General features: G+C 41.9%; 1 protein-coding gene across 2 annotated transcripts; it reads right to left on the reverse strand.

Moving 5' to 3' along the window:
- Positions 1-4895: 4895 nt before the first annotated feature.
- LOC140496054 (protein EOLA1) lies at positions 4896-13616 on the reverse strand. 2 transcript variants are annotated; one of them, XM_072595531.1, is made up of 3 exons: positions 13574-13616; positions 8386-8705; positions 4896-5321 (listed from the first exon to the last, which is right to left on the reverse strand). In XM_072595531.1, exons 2-3 carry the CDS (start codon positions 8636-8638, stop codon positions 5113-5115), a joined length of 462 nt encoding a protein of 153 aa, XP_072451632.1. In that variant the 5' UTR covers positions 8639-8705; positions 13574-13616; the 3' UTR covers positions 4896-5112. The 2 variants fall into 2 exon arrangements, with proteins under 2 accessions (XP_072451632.1, XP_072451634.1); XM_072595533.1 differs by lacking the exon at positions 13574-13616 and adding an exon at positions 13455-13487.
- Between the last annotated feature and the right edge of the window lie 3782 nt (positions 13617-17398).

Here is a 17398-nt window from a genome sequence, read left to right on the forward strand (position 1 = left end):
AGGTATCTTTTTGGAAAAAGGCCTTCGCGCACAGAGCCAATTTTTGACAGTTGTACCGGATGTGGGAGTTTGGTAATATGGCAAGACTTGACAAATTAAATTGGTTTTCCTTATCAGGAGGTTAAAGTATAATTCAATACAGTGTTCAGACTAATGAAGAGAGTTGATAGGAGTAAATGAGAAGAAACTGTTTCCAGTCATAGGGGGTGGGAAACCTGATTTAACTACATGGACTTCAGTAAGGTGTTCAACAAGATTCTGCATGGTAGACTGGTCAGCAAGGTTAGGTCACATGGAATACAGGGAGAACTAGTGATTTGGATACAGAACTGGCTCAAAGGAAGGAGACAGAGAGTGGTGGTGGTGGAGGGTTGCTTTTCAGACTGGAGGCCTGAAACCAGTGGAGTACCACAAGGATCGGTGCTGGGTTTACTGCTTTTTGCCATTTATATAAATGATTTGGATGTGAGCATAGGAGATATAGTTAGTAAGTTTGCAGATGACACCAAAGTTGGAAGTGTAGTGGACAGCGAAGAAGGTTACCTCGGATTACAATGGGATCTTGATCAGATGGACCAATAGTCTGATGAGGGGCAGATGGAGTTTAATTCAGATAAATGTGAGGTGCTACATTTTGGAAAGGCAAAGCAGGGTAGGACTTATACACTTAATGGTAATGGTAAGGTTCTAGGGAGTGTTGCTGAACAAAGAGACCTTGGAGTGCAGGTTCATAGTTCTTTGAAAGTAGAATTGCAGGTAGATAGGATAGTGAAGAAGGCATTCGGTATGCGTGCCTTTAAAGGTCAGTGCATTGAGTGTAGGAGTTGGGAGGTCATGTTGTGGCTGTATAGGGCACTAGTTAGGCCACTTTTGGAATACTGCTTTCAATTCTGGTCTCTCTACTACAGGAAGAATGTTGTGAAACTTGAAAGGGTTCAGAAAAGATTTATAAGGATGTTGCCAGGGTTGGAGGGTTTGAGTTATAGGGAGAGGCTGAATAGGCTGGGGCTGTTTTCCCTGGAGTGTCTGAGGCTGAGGGGTGACCTTATAGAAGTTTATAAAATCATGAGGGGCATGGATAGCATAAATAGACAAGGTCTTTTCCCAGGGTACTTGAGTCCAAAACTAGAGAGCATAGGTTTAAGGTGGGAAGAGGAGATTTAATATTAAAGAGCAACTTTTTCACGCAGAGGGTAGTATGTGAATGGAATGAGCTGCTAGAGGAAGTGGTGGAAACTGGTACAATTACAACATTTAAAAGGCATCTGGATGGGTATATGAATAGGAAGAGTTTGGAGGAACACGAGCTAAATGCTAACAAATGAGACTAGATTAATTTTGGGATACCTGGTCAGCATGGATGAGTTGGACCGAAGGGTCTGTTTCCATGCTGTGCAGCTCTTTGACTTGATAATTGGGAAAAGATGAGATGAAATGAGGAAACCATTGATCACACCGGGTGCTTTGATGATAGACAATAGACAATAGGTGCAGGAGTAGGCCATTCAGCCCTTCTAGCCTGCACCGCCATTCAATATGATCATGGCTGATCATTCCTAATCAGTATCCTCTTCCTGCCTTATCTCCATAACCCTTGATTCCACTATCTTTGAAAGCTCTATCCAACTCTTTCTTAAATGAATCCATCTGAAGTGATGGTGGAAGCAAATTCAGTTGTAACTTTGAAAAGCAAACTGGATATCTGCAGGAAGTGGAAAAATGTGCAGGACTGTGGACAAAGTATGTGAACAGGACTAAAAGGAATACCACTTCAAAGTGGCAGCAGAAGCTTAATGGGATGGTTGGCCTCTTGCTGTACTGTATCATTCTATGATTGGGATAAATTAGTTCTCTTTTTGGAATATATTCCTCACTCCTCATAATCTCTAACCTTGTCCAAAGCTTTGATTATGTTGAAAAGGATTTATAACGTATTCTTTTGTCTTACTTTTCAGAAACAGAACACTGATTTGTTTGACACCACCTACAAACTTGGTTCTCACAAATCTGAAGTTTTTCTGCTCCCCATCTGGATGCATCCTCTTTAAGGTAAGGTGACAAAATTGAATGGTATAGTCTAGAATGGGTTCTCACCATTGATCTGTATGATGTCAGTATAACTGTTCACATATCATAAACCAGATGAGTAATAAACATGATGTCATTGACTGTTAATTACTGCACAACAATGGGGTATTTTCAGGTGATTATTTCTAATACATTTCAGCCTTGACTGTGACACTTGGTATAGTCCTTTGGGTGGATTGCCCGTAATCCTGTGAATGTAATTACAAGTTCATGGACTTCAAGTGCTGGCCTTTAAGTAAACTACACTTAGCAGGTGTCCCTGTTGATAGCCAGGAGGCACTTTTTTACCAGAATGACTCTGAGAGGACCAGTGGGTCCATGAGAAATCTCTATCCTTATTTCCTCTAATTTTACTGTCTTTAATTTATTACTTTGGGGAGAAGATATTTTCTTGTGGACTGTGTCTCCCTCCTCTAAATTTCTCTTCATCTATCCCTTTAATAGTGTGTCCCCTTTGAAGGCTATGATAATATAATGTATAATATTCCATATTTGCAACAACCATTACAAAAGGATGCCAGTATTATCTGACTGTTTCATACTGTTGTTCACATTTGGGTGAGCCTTGACCAGAACATGTTGTCTCCATTAACACACTGACTGTTTTTCACAATCACTGGACACCATTTAACTTAAGAAGTAATGTAATGTTGAACTTTGTTTTTCAACTTTGTACTAGGATGTTGCCAGGTTTGAAGGATTTGAGCTGCACGGAGAGGTTGAATGAGGCTGTTTTCCCTGGAGCGTCAGAAGCTGAGGGGTGACCTTATAGACGTTTATAAAATCATGAGGGGCGTGGATAGGATAAATCAACAGTCTTTTCCCTGTGGGGAGGGAGTTCAGAATTAGAGGGCATACATTTAGGGTGAGAGGGGAAAGATATAAAAGAGACCTAAGGGGCAACTTTTTCATGCAGAGGGTGGTATGTGTATGGAATGAGCTGCCAGAGGAAGTGGTGGAGGCTGGTACAATTGCATCATTTAAAAGGCATCTGGATGGGTATATGAATAGGAAGGATTTGGAGGGATATGGGCCGGGTGCTGGCAAGTGGGACTAGTTTGGGTTGGGATATCTGATTGGCATGGACGGGTTGGACTAAAGGGTCTGTTTCCATGCTGTACATCTCTATGACTTTATGACTGTAATGTTTAACCTTTAACTTTATTTCTTTATTTTTCTACCTTATTCTAAGAAGGACTGTAATGTTTAACTTTTAACGTTATCTCTTTATTTTTCCTCCTTGTACCTAAGATTTTGTACCTTAGTATTTGCATCTAAGATGGCGACCTTGTACGCATTTCACTGTCCTCCTGTACGTCTGCACTTGAGTACACATGACAATAAAGTCCAATCTAGTCTAATCTGACCAGTTAGGTCACTTAGATTGTCTTTCAAATGAATCTGGAAGGCCAGCTTTCTATCTTGTGTCCCGCCTTTTCAGAACTGGGGGAGGTGGTGGTGGAGGGGGGTGGGGGGGGGAGGTGGAGGGGGTGGATATTTAACTCAGATTGTAATTCTCCTCATTTGATGTCGATGAAGCCCACATTGGATGATTTAGATATTTACTTGTACAGACAAAGGCCACTTAGGACTCCCCCTGAGTGAATTGAGTGTTTTTTGAGTTCTTTTTATTCTTTTATGGGATGGTCGTGTAGCTACCCATCTTTAGTGGTTTGTGAACTTCCTTCTTGACTTGCTGTGATCTATTTGTGACAGGTAGACTCACTATAATGTGGTGGTGGTGGGGGGCGGGGGCGGGAATCTTCCAGGAATTTGACTGATTAGCATTAAGTCAGGATGGGGTGGACCTTGCAGGTGGTGATGTTCCCCTGTATCTGATGCCCTTTTCCTTCTAGATGGAAGTGGTCATGGGCTTGGAAGACATTGTCTCAGGATCATTGTTGAGTTTTTGCAGTGCCTTTTGTGGATAGTACACACTGCTGCTTCTGAGTGTTGGTGGTGGAGGGAGTGGATGCTTATGGTTATGGTGCCAGTTAAGCAGACTGCTTTGTTCTGGATGGTGTCAGGCTTTTTGAGTGTTATTTGAAGTGCACCCATCCAGGCAAGAGGGCAGTATTCCATCACACTCTTGACTTGTGCCTTACAGATGATGAACAGGCTTTGGGGAGTCAGGTGGGGAGTTACATGCTGCAAGATTCCTAGCCTATGACCTGCTGCTGTAGCTACAGTATATATATGACTATCCACTTCAGTTTCTAATCAGTGGAAACCCCAGGATATTGATTTCAGGGGATTCAATGATGGTGATGGCATTGAATGTATGGTGATGGTTAAATTCTGTCTTTTTGGACACAGTCATTGCCTGGCATTTTTGTGGCCTGAATGTTACTTGTCACTTAGCAGAACCAAGCCTGGATATAGTCCAGATCTTGTTGCATTTGAACATGGACTGCTTCAGTATTTGAGGAGTTGTGAATGTTGCTGAACATTGCCAATGAACATTCCCACTTTTGACCTTATGACGGGAGGAAAGGTCATTGATGAAGCAGCTGAAGATTTTGGACCAATGGGGAACTCTTGCAGAGGTGTCCTGGAGTTGAGATGGCTGTCTTAGCCATGTACAAGTATAACCATAAACCCATAAGATATAGGAGTAGAATTAGGCCCATCCGATCATGGCTGATTGAGTGACCCTAGCCATAATAAAATCCATTTGCCATATCTCAGCCACTGATCAATTATCTTGTACAAGAAGTAGCTTTTGTACAAAATGATTGCACGTGAATTACAACATTTTTGATTTGAAATTCTGTATCTTTATTGCAACATATAGACATACACCACTCTTTTTGTTGAGGGTGAACACGTTGCAGTTCACAATTTATTTTTTGCCACATCACCAACTGTAGCAATACACAAGAAGCAATGTTACAAAAACTAGGGAATTAAAAGTAATACTTTCCCGCTCGCTCAGTCAGCCAGCAGTTCCACTTTTCGAGATCACAGTAATTCTGCTCATTCCTTCGTATCTATCAGAGGTTCTAATCCTGGTGTCTGTGGTCATCATGGAATCAGTTCGTCAGGAATATCCACCATCCATACATCCTTGTGTCCTCTGGCTGGGATTGGCTCAAGCAGCCATCGCGGATTGGACAAAGTGGTGAGATATTTGTGCTCCAGTCCTCGAAGGACAGTCTGTCCCTCCAGCTTCCTCGTTTCTTCAGGAGTTATGTCACTCAGGCATTGCCAGGTCTCTCCGATATCAACTAATCCTTTGGTAAACAAACAGAGAGATTTTTGCTTTTAAAATGGTGGAGACACATTCATCGCTGTATAGAACCTGAAGGTTCACAATGAGTGGCTGCCAGGGAGCAGGCATCACACGCAACAAAGGCCCATTCTCTTGGGGTGGCACTGTCCTTTTATCGGCAATAATTGTCAGGTGTTTATGTGACAGAATCTTCAAAAAGGAACTTTAATATTCTCAAAGGAATTGGACAGCAACAGTTGCAAGTTCCTCCCTCCCTCTGACGAAGTTTGCTCTGATCTGCTCACATTGTCCAAACCCTCGTCCCCTCCCCAACACCGGCTAAGAGGAGCAGGTGGGTTTCCACATTTCTGCAGTAAAGACAATCAAGTGTCACAGAGTGTGGTTAAACCTTCCTCCTTTACTCTTTCCTTCCCTTTCACTCCCTGTTCACAGAATCAGAATCCTGTTACAACACAGGAGGTAATTCGCTCCATCATGTCTGTGCTGGCTCTCCAAATGAATGATTCACAAGTGCTGTTCTCCTTCCTTCCCCATGTAGCCCTGCAAATTCTTCCTTAGCAGATAACTAATTGCCTCTTGAGAGTCTTGATTGAAGTGGCCTGCACCATGTTCTCGGACAGCACATTCCAGATCCCTACAACTCACTGCGTCCATAGGTTTCCCCTTTTACTCCATTGTTTCTTTTTCCAATTACACCAATAGGAACAGTTTCTCTCTATATACTCTATCCAGACTCTTCATCATTTTGACCAACTCCATCACATCTGCTTTCACCTTATCCAAGGAAAACTTTCCTAATTTCTCCAATTTATCAGCATAAGTGAAGGTCCTAATTCCTAGAGCTATTCTTGTTAATAATGTCACTGATCATACTGTGAAAACTAACAATGCACAGTCCAGGGAGGCCATGTTGAGCTAAACACACTCTCCTGCCTGTCATTGCAAAGATGCTGAAATGGCCGAGTGCTCTGTATCTGTGATAATACCAGCGGACAAATCCTTCGCTTTCATTACAATCATCAGTTTAAACAATCTGATGATGTGTACCAATGATTCACATTTACTCTGAATAATGTTAAATATGTCAAAGAATGGCACTGTGTCACGAGGTACAGGAATTTCTCAACAACTTGCAATGGTACAGAGCTTCTCACACAGTAAAATGACCCAAGGTGCTTCAGGGAAATATAATGACCAAAGAGGCAAAGGTGAAGATAATTGCAACAAAAACCTAAATCGTTGGAGATGAGTAAATGGAGCAGTTTTGGAAGGCCATCCCAAAGCTTGGATCCCAGATAATTGAAAACACAGCCATTATTGGTGTGGCGAAGTGGGCAGAAGGGTTATGTAAAAGAGCAGAGGGATGGTTGAAAACAGTTACAGAGACAGGATGAGGTAAAACAATAAAGGTATTTAAACATGAGATTGGGAATTTTAAATTTCCCCTTGTGGGGACCTAAAGGCCACTACTGTAGAAAATGCAGGCAAATTGGGCATGTGGGACCACTCTTGAGACAGGGCAGAACTTCTGGGGGTGAGCTGAAGATGACATGATTGGAGGATAGGAGGCTAAACAGGAGAACACTGGAGATAGAGGTGACATTTGCTTGGATAAAATCACATGCTTAATCCCTAATATGATAGTCAGTGATAGACACAACAGGTTAATGGTTGGTTAGACATTGTCCAGGACTATACTTTTCTAGTCAGAGTTTTATTTTAACTTAGAAATCACTAAATACCAACACACTGTTGGCACTCCTTACACTGCGCCTTAATCCATTTGGTCTCAGGCATCCCTGCTTGATCCTATTACACAAAAACAGAAGGCCTTAGCTGAGACAGGGGGAGACGTGAGCCAATTGGCCTCAGCACTGCCAGGTCTGAAGGAATTGTCACTTCGATGAGAGACAGGCCACTAGCAAATGCAGAACACAGCTCCAGCCTGACATCTCACTTACAGACTGGAATATGGGGAGAAAATCCTATTCATCCTTGAGAAATCTATATTATTACCAACAATTCAGTATCTCGAGCATTTTGATGTGTGCAAATTACCATTTGTGTTTCTGACATTATCACAGTGACTACATGTAAAAATACCCTATTTGTTGTGAAGTGCTTTTGGATCTTCTGAAGGGGTTGTGGAAGGTGTCATATAAGTACAAGTCTTATTTTTCTCTTCACTTAGTGCCTAATCAAGGCAAGTATGATTGTGGAAAGTTATGTTTGAAAAAGGCAAAGCATAAAGTAGTTGGCAAAAAATTAGAATAATTCTAAAACTGTTTGTAGCTCAAACACTATTTTATGAGCTGCATGACAATTTAAATTAGCATTTCTTAATTTTGGTGCAAGAAAGTGTGGTACAATATCCGATTTGTTGGCTGGTTCTTACCATTTGTGAGAAGACTATTTCTTCATCTCCTCGCCCCATCTCAGTCGTGTGGGCACTACATTACAGGAAGGATGTGAATGTATTGGAGTAGAGTACAAGAACAATTTACAAGAATGGTTCCATGTATGAGAAACTTTAACTATGAAGACAGATTGAAGAAGTTGGGATGGTTCTCCCAGGAGATAAGAAGGCTCGGAGAGTTGACTGAGGCTTTTAAAATCATGAGCAGGCTGGATTAAGTAGTTTGGGAAAAGTTGTTCCTGCTCATAAAAAAAAACAAGAATGAGAGGGAATAGATTTAAAGTGATGAGCAAAAGAGGCAAAGGTGATGCGAGAATATAACTTTTTCTCATCAGGAGTTACTACAGATGAAATGCACTGCATGGAAATTTGGTGGAGGTAGGTACAGTTGAGGGAGCTATGGTTGGCTATTTGGACAGTAATCATGTGTATGGATATGGGGAAAAGGCAGAAGATTGGCACCAGATCATTGAGTAAGTTCAGGTACGATGTGCAGAATAGCCTTCTTCTGCATTGTAATAGTTCTGTAATTCTGTAAATGCCAGAGGATGAGAAGGTGGTATTGAGTTTGGAGTCTGCTAGGGGCACATTTTATACAACGATCCACGTTTTCAGATGAAGCAGAATTGAGACAATTCTCTCGTCTTACCGACAATTACTCCCCTGCCAAACTTCTCCCCTTCAGCCAGTAGGCTTTGTATTTGGGACTCGCTCATTTGCAGTGCGTGAGTGAGGATCTCTCTCCATTCCAGATCCTCCCAATCCTTGTGAGCTATGTGAATAGCCAGGGTGCAGTCCTGCAGCTCAGCCAGCAGAGGTCTCCAACGGGTCTCCACTGTCTTCACACTGTTCAATATCAGGCCTGCATAAGGCTGGCGGAATGAGAGACAGCCAACTCTCATTGACAACCTATTAACCCCTTCAATCAATAAAGGGCCAACTACGATAAACCTATTCCCAGACCTGGATCTGTAAGAAAAGAAATAAACAAGTATCCCCAGTCATTATGTTGTTGACCTCAAATTTTTAAATTAAGAAAACTTTACCTTGTTTTGTTACTTTTTCAGATTTGAGATAGAAATGCCTACTTTCATAAATTGACAGCGTACATTTACTTTGGACTCTAGATGGCAGCTATTATCATCTGACATAACAGGGAAGACAGTGGCGTGGTGGTAATGTCACTGGATTATAAACCAGAGAACCATCCTAATTCCCAAGAACATGGGGTTTGAATTCCACCACAGCTGTGAGTCGAATTTGAATTCACTTAATTAATATACTGAATTGAGTCATAAAGACAGCTAGAAATTGAAACCTAATCCCAGTAATTGTGCTATTACCTATTGCCCATAGCTTGGTAGGTCTGGTCTTGTAAGCTAAGCAGACTCAGGCCTAGTCAGTATCAGCTAGCTCAGTTGGTAAACTGAGAGATTTTTAATCTCAAGATTGGGGGTTTGAGCCCCAGTTTACATGCTGTTGTTTGCTGTAGTCAAAAGCACTGGATTAAGGTTCCAGTATCTTTAGGGGTATAGGTGATGTCCTTACCTCTAAGCCAGGCAGACTGAGGTCAAGTCTGAACAGGTTAATTAGAAAATATGTATCAGGAAATTATTGTCATAAAACCCCATCTTGTTCAGGGGAGGAAAATTGCCACCACCCATAACTGGTCTGCTCTACATGTAACTCCAAACCCACAACAATGTGGTTGACTTCTAACTCTCTCTGAAATGGCCACTGAGTTCAGGGGCAATTCGGCATAGACCACAAATACTGGCCTGGTCAGCAACGTCCAGATCCTAAGAAAGAGTAAAATAATCACAATTTATTATACTTCAAATTAAAGTTAATTTTTAATTTATGATTTGTCCTTTGTTCACAAATCATTTTTCAATTGTTCCTTGCCCCTGCCTCATTGAAAACCATTCAAATTTAAATTTAATTAATAAATCTGAAATTAAAAGCAATTGTAGTGACTGGAAAAGCTTTACTGTAAATAACTCATCTGGTTCACTAATGTTCCTTTAGACGTAGGAAATCTGTCGTTACCTGCAAAGACCATTTAGCCCTTGAACCTAGGCAAAAGTGAGTAGGTACATAGCACAAAACCATCTGACCCTTGATAGAGGAAGCAAATTCACCTCAGACTATTGAGCGATAACTAACTCCCTCTCCTCAAATTAATAAAACTGGTTTTCAAAACTGTTTTCACAGTTAGGTTTTGTTATTCTGAGATTCTCAGCCATTCATTAATTGCAAGAATTTTTTTTCTCTCAGTTGGCTGTGAGACTTTGGAACTCTGCTTCTGAAAGTGGTAGAGGTGGGGGTCATTGAATATTTTTAAGACACAGATGGGTTCTGCAGAAGAGTCATACTGGGCTCGAAATGCTAACTCTGTTTCTTTCTCTATAGATGCTGCCAAACCTGCAAAGTTTCTCCAGCAATCCCTCCCTGTGTCTGCTGTGATAGATTCCTGTTAGGTAGGGAAACCAAGGACTGTCATGGGTAGATGGGAATGTGGAATAAGATCAGCCACAATTTTATCGAATGACTCCGAAGGGTCTGTTTCCATGCTGTACATTTCTATGACTCTATGACTGAGCAGGTTCAAGGGGCTTGGGTCAGAGTCGTGCTGGAAAAGCACAGCAGGTCAGGCAGCATCCAAGGAGCAGGAAAATCGATGTTTCGGGCAAAAGCCCTTCATCAAGAAAGGCTTTTGCCCGAAATGTTGATTTTCCTGCTCCTTGGATGCTGCCTGACCTGCTGTACTTTTCCAGCACCACTCTGATCTAAACTCTGGTTTCCAGCATCTGCAGTCCTCACTTTTGCTTAGGTTCAAGGGGCTGAATGGTCTTTGCAGGTAACGACAGATTTCCTTCGTCTAAAGGAACGTTAGTGAACCAGATGAGTTATTTACAGTAATGTTTTTCCAGTCACTACAATTGCTTTTAATTCCAGATTTATTAATTGAATTTAAATTTCACCATCTGCCATGATAGGATTCAAACTGACATCTCTGGAGTCTGAGAATATTAAAATCAAAGCATGGCTGGCCTGGAAGCCAAAATCGGTCTGTAATCTGAAATAAGAACAGAAGGTGTTGGAGATACTCTGCTCCTTCTGGCAGCAGCCATGAAGAAGGACAGAGTTAACGTTTCCATGAGACCATCAATTGTAGGAGCAGAAGTAGGACAGTCAGCCCAATGAGTCCACTCTGCCCTTCAATGAGATTGTCTAATATGATGATCATCAACTCCATTTTCCTGCCTTTTCCCTATAAACCTCAATTCCCTTTACTGGTTGGAAATCTGTCCATTTCAGCCTTGCTGAGAACTGGCAGTTGGAGTTTAATTCAGATAAATGCGAGGTGTTGCATTTTGGGAAAGCAAATCTTAGCAGGATTTATACACTTAATAGTAAGGTCCTAGGGAGTGTTGCTGAACAAAGAGACCTTGGAGTGCAGGTTCATAGCTCCTTGTAAGTGGAGTTGCAGGTAGATAGGATAGTGAAGAAGGCGTTTGGTTTGCTCTCCTTTATTGGTCAGAGTATTGAGTACAGGAGTTGGGAGGTCATGTTGCGGCTGTACAGGACATTGAATAGGCCACTGTTGGAATATTGCATGTAATTCTGGTCTCCTTCCTATCGGAAATATGTTGTGAAACTTGAAAGGGTTCAGAAAAGATTTACAAGGATTTTGCCAGGGTTGGAGGATTTGAGCTATACTGAGAAGTTGAATAGGCTGGGGCAGTTTTCCCTGGAGTGTCGGAGGCTGAGGGGTGACCTTATAGGGGTTTACAAAATTATGAGGGGCATGGATAGGATAAATCGACAAAGTCTCTTCCCTGGGGTGGGGGAGTCCAGAACTAGAGGGCATAGGTTTAGGGTGAGAGGGGAAAGATATAAAAGAGTCCTAAGGGGCAACTTTTTCACTCAGAGGATGGTATGTGTATGGAATGAGCTGCCAGAGGAAGTGGTGGAGGCTGGTACAATTGCAACATTTAAAAAGCATCTGGATGGGTATATAAATAGGAAGGGTTTGGAGGGATATGGGCTGGGTGCTGGCAGGTCGGACTAGATTGGGTTGGGATATCTGGTCAGCATGAATGATTTGGACTGATGGGTCTGTTTCCTTGCTGTACATCTCTATGACTCTATGACCTGGTCTGAACAGCTCTCCGTGGTAAAGAATTCTACACATTCACCCCCCTCTGAGAGAAGAAATTCTTTGTCATCTCTGTCTTAAATGTGTAACCCCTTATTCTGAGATGATGCCCTCTAGTCCTCGACTCTCCCACTAGGGGAGACAACCTCTCCAAATCCACCCTATTGTATGCTTCAATAGGGTTGCCTCTCATTCTTCTATATTCCAAAAAATACAAGTTCAAATAATTTAAATTCCACCTACTGCCGTGGGATTTGAACCTGTGGATCCAGAGCATTAATCTGGGCTGTTGGATTACTAGCCCAATGATGTTGCATAGAAAAGAGGAACAGGCCATTTGGCCCGTCGAACCTGCTTCAGCATTCAATGTATTCACGATGATCATCTAACTCAGTCTACTGTTCCTGCTTTTGCCCCATACCTTATGATCTCTTTAGCCCTAAGAACTATATCTAATAACTTCCTGAAAACATCTAATGTTTTGGTCTCAGCAATGTTCCATGGTACAGAATTCCACAGACTCACCACTCGCTGGGTGAGGTGATTTCTTCTCATCTCAGTCTTGAATGACTTACCCTGTTTCCTTTGACTGTGAACCTTGGTCCTGAATTCCCCAGTAATCAGGAACATCCTTCCTGCATTTAGTTAAAAATCACACAACACCAGGTTATAGTCCAACAGGTTTAATTGTAAGGCACAATTGTGTCCTCCACAACCACCTGATGAAGGAGCGACTCTCCGAAAGCTAGTGCGCTTCCAATTAAACCTGTTGGACTACAACCTGGTGTTGTGTGATTTTTAACTTTATACACCCCAGTCCAACACCGGCATCTTCACATCTTTCCTGCATTTACCCAGTCTAGTCATCACTAACTGCGTTGACCCTTTTATCGTCAAGCCATTTCAAATCAGATATGAGCCTAACATTCTGACGTAGCAAGTAGTTGGTAAATGGGAGTCAATGTGATTGACGATACAGAGCTGTGGATGAACTGAGCTCAAGTTTACAAAGGAAAAGAGAGAATGACTGCTTTACTACAGTCGAGGCTGGAGTTAATAACACCAGCTGCTGTATTCCATAAAATTTAGAACAGTGTCACAAAACAGAAAGTTAAAAATCACACAACACCAGGTTATAGTCCAACAGGTTTAATTGGAAGCACACTAGCTTTCGGAGCGACGCTCCTTCATCAGGTGGTTGTGGAGGGTGGTAGCGCTCCACTACCACCTGATGAAGGAGCTTCGCTCCGAAAACTAGTGCTTCCAATTAAACCTGTTGGACTATAACCTGGTGTTGTGTGATTTTTAACTTTGTACACCCCAGTCCAACACCAGCATCTCCAAATCAAACAGAAAGCTCTGATTCCAATTGCACATATCATACTAAATTAGAAATGGTGTTAAGACATTATTGCAGATCAGCTACTGGATAATACAGAGGGATAGGGGACAATTCCAGGTCAGTGCAAATTACTCTGTGCAGGCCACAAGTAGACTTATCCCAGAGATTATTTACAAGAGATATTTAATAAGGAAGAAGTGAATTTCAGGCTGACCTTTCTTAAAAGACAGGGGCTGCAGAACAGTCCGCTGTGTGTGACTATATTGGGAAAGAAAGAAGATTCATAGGTCAGTGAATGTATCTCCATTGAAAAATTAACACACAGACACTAACCTTCACAACTCACTGCAGCCTGGGAACCTCAACAGGAAGCACCAGCCCAAACCAATTCATCATGCTAACAGCAATGCACAGGCCTAAGCAATTGATGACATAAATGCTCGTGGGGCCACTGTCAGTGTAAAGAATACATGAAAATTTGGAGTAACAAACAGGCTGTTTTGCCCTCGCTTTTTTCGTTTCACTCAACACGGCCTGTGTGTTATAAATAAAAGCCAAACATTGGATGCTGGAAAACTGAAATAAGAACAGAAGGTGCTAGAAAACACTCTCCTACCTCTGGCAGCATCTGTGAAGAGAGAAACAGAGTTAACATTCAAGTTGAATCTGAACAGAACCTTCTGTACAAAGTGTTCTTTAGATCTGGTGAATCTTTAGTGGAGAGTAAAACAAATGTAGACAACAGTATCCAAGATTTTAAAAATGTATTCATTCTTGGAATATGAGTCCCGCTGGTGACATTTTTAATTTATTACTTATTATGCATCTGTATTTCTCCTTTAGAAGGTTATGGTGTCCAGTGTGTACATTCACTTTGGAATAATCTGAAATGAGGTGAAGTGTAAATCTGGGCTAGCCAGTCTGTTCCTGAGTGTCTGAGAGATTCTTAAAATGCAATTTGGATGATTGTGGCTTCACTTTTAAAGTATTTCTGCCAGCCCAGTAATTGATTGATTGATTGTCGGATCTTTCTTGTTCATAAATAAGAAAGGATCAGATTCTGAATGGTGCTCAGTACTGTACTTTAGCATTGTAGATGGAGCCATTATGGGGAGAACTCAGTGTGGAGCAACTGCAGACCCATGGCTAAAGAAGGACTCTAATTTGGAACTTTTAACTGTATTTCTCATTTGCTGCTTTATATTGAGAAGAACTGTAATGTTGAACGTTTGACATATTTCTTTAGTTTTATACTTTTTAAACTAAGACTTTGTACCGAGGCACCTTGTACCCAATATGGCGCTATGAATTACAACATTGTACATATTTCACTGTAACCCTGTATCCCTACAGTTGAGTACATGTGATAACAAAACCTAATTCTAAGTATGCAGCTGGACTCGTACACCAGAGAGCTGTCAGGAAGAACTGGAAAGCGCCTTTTATTCCCTCAGAATGTTCCATGACCAAGCACATGTCTTTGTGAATGTTTGTAATGTGAGGAACGTGTGCACAGCAAAATGGGCAGCATGGTGGCTCAGTGGTTAGTACTGCTGCCTTACAGTGCCAGGGACCTGGGTTCAATTCCAAGCGTCGCAGGCTGAGGGGTGACCTTATAGAGGTTTACAAAATTATGACGGGCATGGATAGGATAAATAGGCAAAATCTTTTCCCTGGGGTCGGTGAGTCCAGAACTAGAGGGCATAGGTTTAGGGTGAGAAGGGAAAGATATAAAAGAGATCTAAGGGGCAACTTTTTCACGCAGAGGGTGGTACGTGTGTGGAATGAGCTGCCAGAGGATGTGGTGGAGGCTGGTACAATTGCAACATTTAAAAGGCATTTGGATGGGTATATGAATAGGAAGGGTTTGGAGGGATATGGGCCAGGTGCTGGCAGGTGGGACTAGATTGGGTTGGGATATCTGGTCGGCATGGACAGGTTGGACCGAAGGGTCTGTTTCCATGCTGTACATCTCTATGACCCTATAACTGTCTGTGTGGAGTTTGCACGTTCTCCCTGTGTCTGCATGGGTTTCCTCCGGGTGCTCCGGTTTCCTCCCACAGTCCAAAGATGTACAGGTCGGGTGAATTGGCCAAGCTAAATTGCCCACTGTGTTAGGTGTATTAATCAGGGGTAAATATAGGAGATTGTGTCTGGGCGGGTTGCTCTTCGGAGGGTCGGTGTGGACTTGTTGGGCCGAAGGGCCTGTTTCCACACTGTAGGGAATCTAATCCCACAAACACGAATCTGTTCAATGGCCAGATAATTCTTCGTTTCAGTGACTTTAATGAATGACCCAGCATGGGCCAGGATGCCAGGGAGACTCTCATGCTTGGTTTTGAATAGCACTGCGGGATTTTCTATACACACCTAAAACAGACAAATAGAACCTTGATTCACTGGCCCATATTTTAATGTAGTAATGGCTGCAGCTTTTGGGTGCATAGAATAATGTGGAAATTCAGAAGGTTATGTCAATAATTCTGTGCCCCTTGAAAGTCTGCAGTTTTGAGGCACGTCAGACTGCAATCATTACAATGTTCTGAGCTAGTACGAACTCTACGCTGTTTGTGCCTCCGTAAAAATCCCCTGAAAAATTTGCATCTTGTGGAAAGATGTTCAACTGGGTTTCTAACAGCACGCAAACTTCTTACTTATTGCTAGGCAGCCTCATTGCTCCAGTGGAACTAATTCCAGGTTTTTGAAACAACATTTTTCTTCACATAGTGACATAAAAGTACATATATTTTAAATTACTTAAGTTTATTCATTGGTATTTAAGCTTCACTTCAGTTCAATCATTATATTTTTTGTCACCTGAGAATTTAATTGGAGTCTGTGAGAATAAGTCAATGTGATTGGTTTACAGGATTGTTTCAGCGCACAGGGAGGTCATTTAGCCCATCGCCTCTGGACAACCTTCTGAACATTTTGACTTTTTAGATTAGAATAGATTAGCTACAGTGTAGAAACAGGCCATTCAGCCCAACAAGTCCATACTGACCCTCTGATGAGTAACCCATCCAGACCCATTTCCCTCTGACTAATGCACCTAACCCTATGGACAATTTCATTTCTCTTAAGTTTTCTCACTGTATCTTAAACTTGCTACCTTAATTTCTCTCTGAGCCCAAGCAGCAAAAATCACAATTGATTTCCATTCAGCTGAGGCCAAAACACTGCAATGATGACTAGAGGCCACTTTTATTTGGGATCTGTAAGGAGTTCTTTGAGATTAATGGGATTATACGTTTACCATGTATTTAACAAGCTTTAAATTTGTAAACAGATAGGTTTGTTCTAATTTAATCATCATATATTTTGGTTAATAGACTTTTATTTTACTGTTAAAACCAACTCTGCAATATTGTGTGTTTTTAGCCTTGAGAAAGAGGCCACCTTGTTAAAACCAGCATAAAACAAAATATGATCTATCAAGCCAGATCTCAATCTGGCATTGGATTTGTCCAGTATTTACATCCGTTGGGATCATACCAATTAATATTTTGATGGAGGCAGGAAGTTGGTAGTAATCTACTATTCCTTCTTCCCTCCTAAGTATATTCCAACTTGCCACCTCTGGGAGCACAAGATCCTGTCTTTAGCTGCCATCCAGTGTTGGGAATTACCTTGGGAGGTCTCCGTTATCATTTAGAGTTGAATAGTCTGGTAAAACTGATGTACATAAACTTAAGTGAAGATTGATTGATGAACTGCAGGCTTGAGATTTAGTATAGCCCAAAGAGCTGCTGCACCCAAGGAGAAAAATAAAAGGGAATTGGCGCATATCATCACCACCAACCCCACTCTTAATACCTGGTACTACCATGCTCCTGTTTAGTTTTGGAACAACATCTCCTACACAACTGGCACTGATGGACTTTATAGACCTGTTGTCTGGGATGATTGTTCATAGAATCCCTACAGTGTGGAAACAGGCCATTCAGCCCATCAAATCCAAACTGACCCTCCGAAACACATCCCACCTAGACCCACTCCTCTTACCTCTTCATTTCACACGGCTAATCTACCTCACCTGTTCATATCTGGACTGCGCGAAGGAAACCCGAACTCCCCCACCCAGACACGGGGAGAATGTGCAAACTTCACACAGACAGTTGCCCAATGCTGGGATCGAACCCAGGTCCCTGGAGCTGT

This window comes from Chiloscyllium punctatum, chromosome 25, assembly GCF_047496795.1.
Source record: "Chiloscyllium punctatum isolate Juve2018m chromosome 25, sChiPun1.3, whole genome shotgun sequence".
NCBI classification, from domain to species: Eukaryota; Metazoa; Chordata; class Chondrichthyes; order Orectolobiformes; family Hemiscylliidae; genus Chiloscyllium; species Chiloscyllium punctatum.

Coding starts and splice junctions, on each gene's coding strand:
- LOC140496054 (XM_072595531.1), bottom strand. CDS start 8,638: ATGAGAGTTGGCTGTCTCTCATTCCGCCAGCCTTATGCAGGCCTGATA. Junction 5,322..8,385: donor TGGCAGGGGAGTAATTGTCG/GTAAGACGAGAG, acceptor TGTTTACCAAAG/GATTAGTTGATATCGGAGAG.